General features: G+C 41.0%; 1 protein-coding gene across 1 annotated transcript in view; it reads left to right on the top strand.

The window, feature by feature from the left end:
- The first annotated feature begins 202 nt into the window (after nt 1-202).
- The window catches only part of LOC144970967 (ephrin type-B receptor 1-B-like), a 183601-nt gene continuing 182592 nt past the window's right edge, over nt 203-1211 (top strand). Inside the window, 1 exon segment of the mRNA XM_078911192.1 lies at nt 203-416. Coding sequence (XP_078767318.1) covers nt 326-416 — 91 coding nt within the window. The 5' untranslated portion in view covers nt 203-325.

Below are 1211 nucleotides of genomic sequence, written 5' to 3'. Positions count from 1 at the left end.
CGGGAACCCCAGGGACAGGGTTGCGGGGGGCGGGGGAGACTGGGGAATACCGAGCGAGACTGTCATCTTGTTTTGAGGTGAGAGATCTTGAGTCCCAAACTTTACGAGGCGAGGAGGCGAGGGCACACACAACCGTTCTCCGTGTGTGTCTCTAAGCGTGCAGTACTGCCTGTCCTTGTCCCCCCTCTCTTTCTCTTCATGCCGTGCGTTCGCCGTTTCTCCCTTACCAACTCGTAATTCTCAGTCCCACCATTTCACATATTCATGACCGACCTTCGACACAGCGCGCATGTGCAGATGAAATCTCAGTGTAGAAAGTAAAATCATGGCTTCTCGGAGGAGGCTAATACGAATTTGGCCTCCACTTTTTATTGGATATTTACTTAATTCGTTTGTTTTGGTTTATGCAAAAGAGGGTGAGTACCCCTAATTTATTACTCTAATTGGTTTTCATGTTATGTAAGTGTCTCGTGCATTCTGTAAAGTGTTATTTATGTGGGAACTAACGTCAACAAACCAATTTTTTAATGTCTTATTTTGTGTTCTGCTATGCTATGTCTTGGGTCCGCTCTGTGTGTTGTAGTTTATCGGTAGCAGTAACACACCACGGTGGACATTCGGTAGTCCGTGGTCACCTCCTTGTATGTAAGTGGTCGACACGAAATCACCACACCGTTTCAATATTACACAACACTCGTCCGTTGCTTTTATCCTTTGATAAGTAGCTTGATTATAGTTATAGAAGTAGCGATCTGTGTGGTGGTATATGACACGGGAAGAGAGCTTATCAGCTGATTGGGGTGTCGTTATGCGGTTGTTTGTTTTCAGATGATAGTGTTTGCCACATATGATATGACTTACAAATACTTTATGCCCACTTTCTCACACTATCTTTTCAACTTATCTACATTTGTCTCTTAAAATCCTATCTTCTGGTTTCAGCTTCATATCTATCCCTATTACTTGTCGCCCTAGAGTCTAGACGTAATGACATATTTCTATATTATTCATTTAAAAAAAAACCCAAACAAACCAAAAAACAAAAACCAAGCAATTTTATTGTCTTTTCAAAAGGTCAAACTAAACTTCATACTAATTTATCCTGGGTGTTTTTATACCAATTATATGCCGATTATAGCTTCACTTTGAACGATTTGACAATTGTTGAAAAAGAATTGAGGAGACTATTACTATTACTATAACCAGCACCG

The sequence above is a fragment of the Berghia stephanieae genome, chromosome 4 (assembly GCF_034508935.2).
Source record: "Berghia stephanieae isolate SIO BIC M18660-M18661 chromosome 4, UCSD_Bste_1.3, whole genome shotgun sequence".
In the NCBI taxonomy this organism is placed as follows: domain Eukaryota; kingdom Metazoa; phylum Mollusca; class Gastropoda; order Nudibranchia; family Aeolidiidae; genus Berghia; species Berghia stephanieae.
This window is presented reverse-complemented; position numbering and strand designations above follow the sequence as displayed.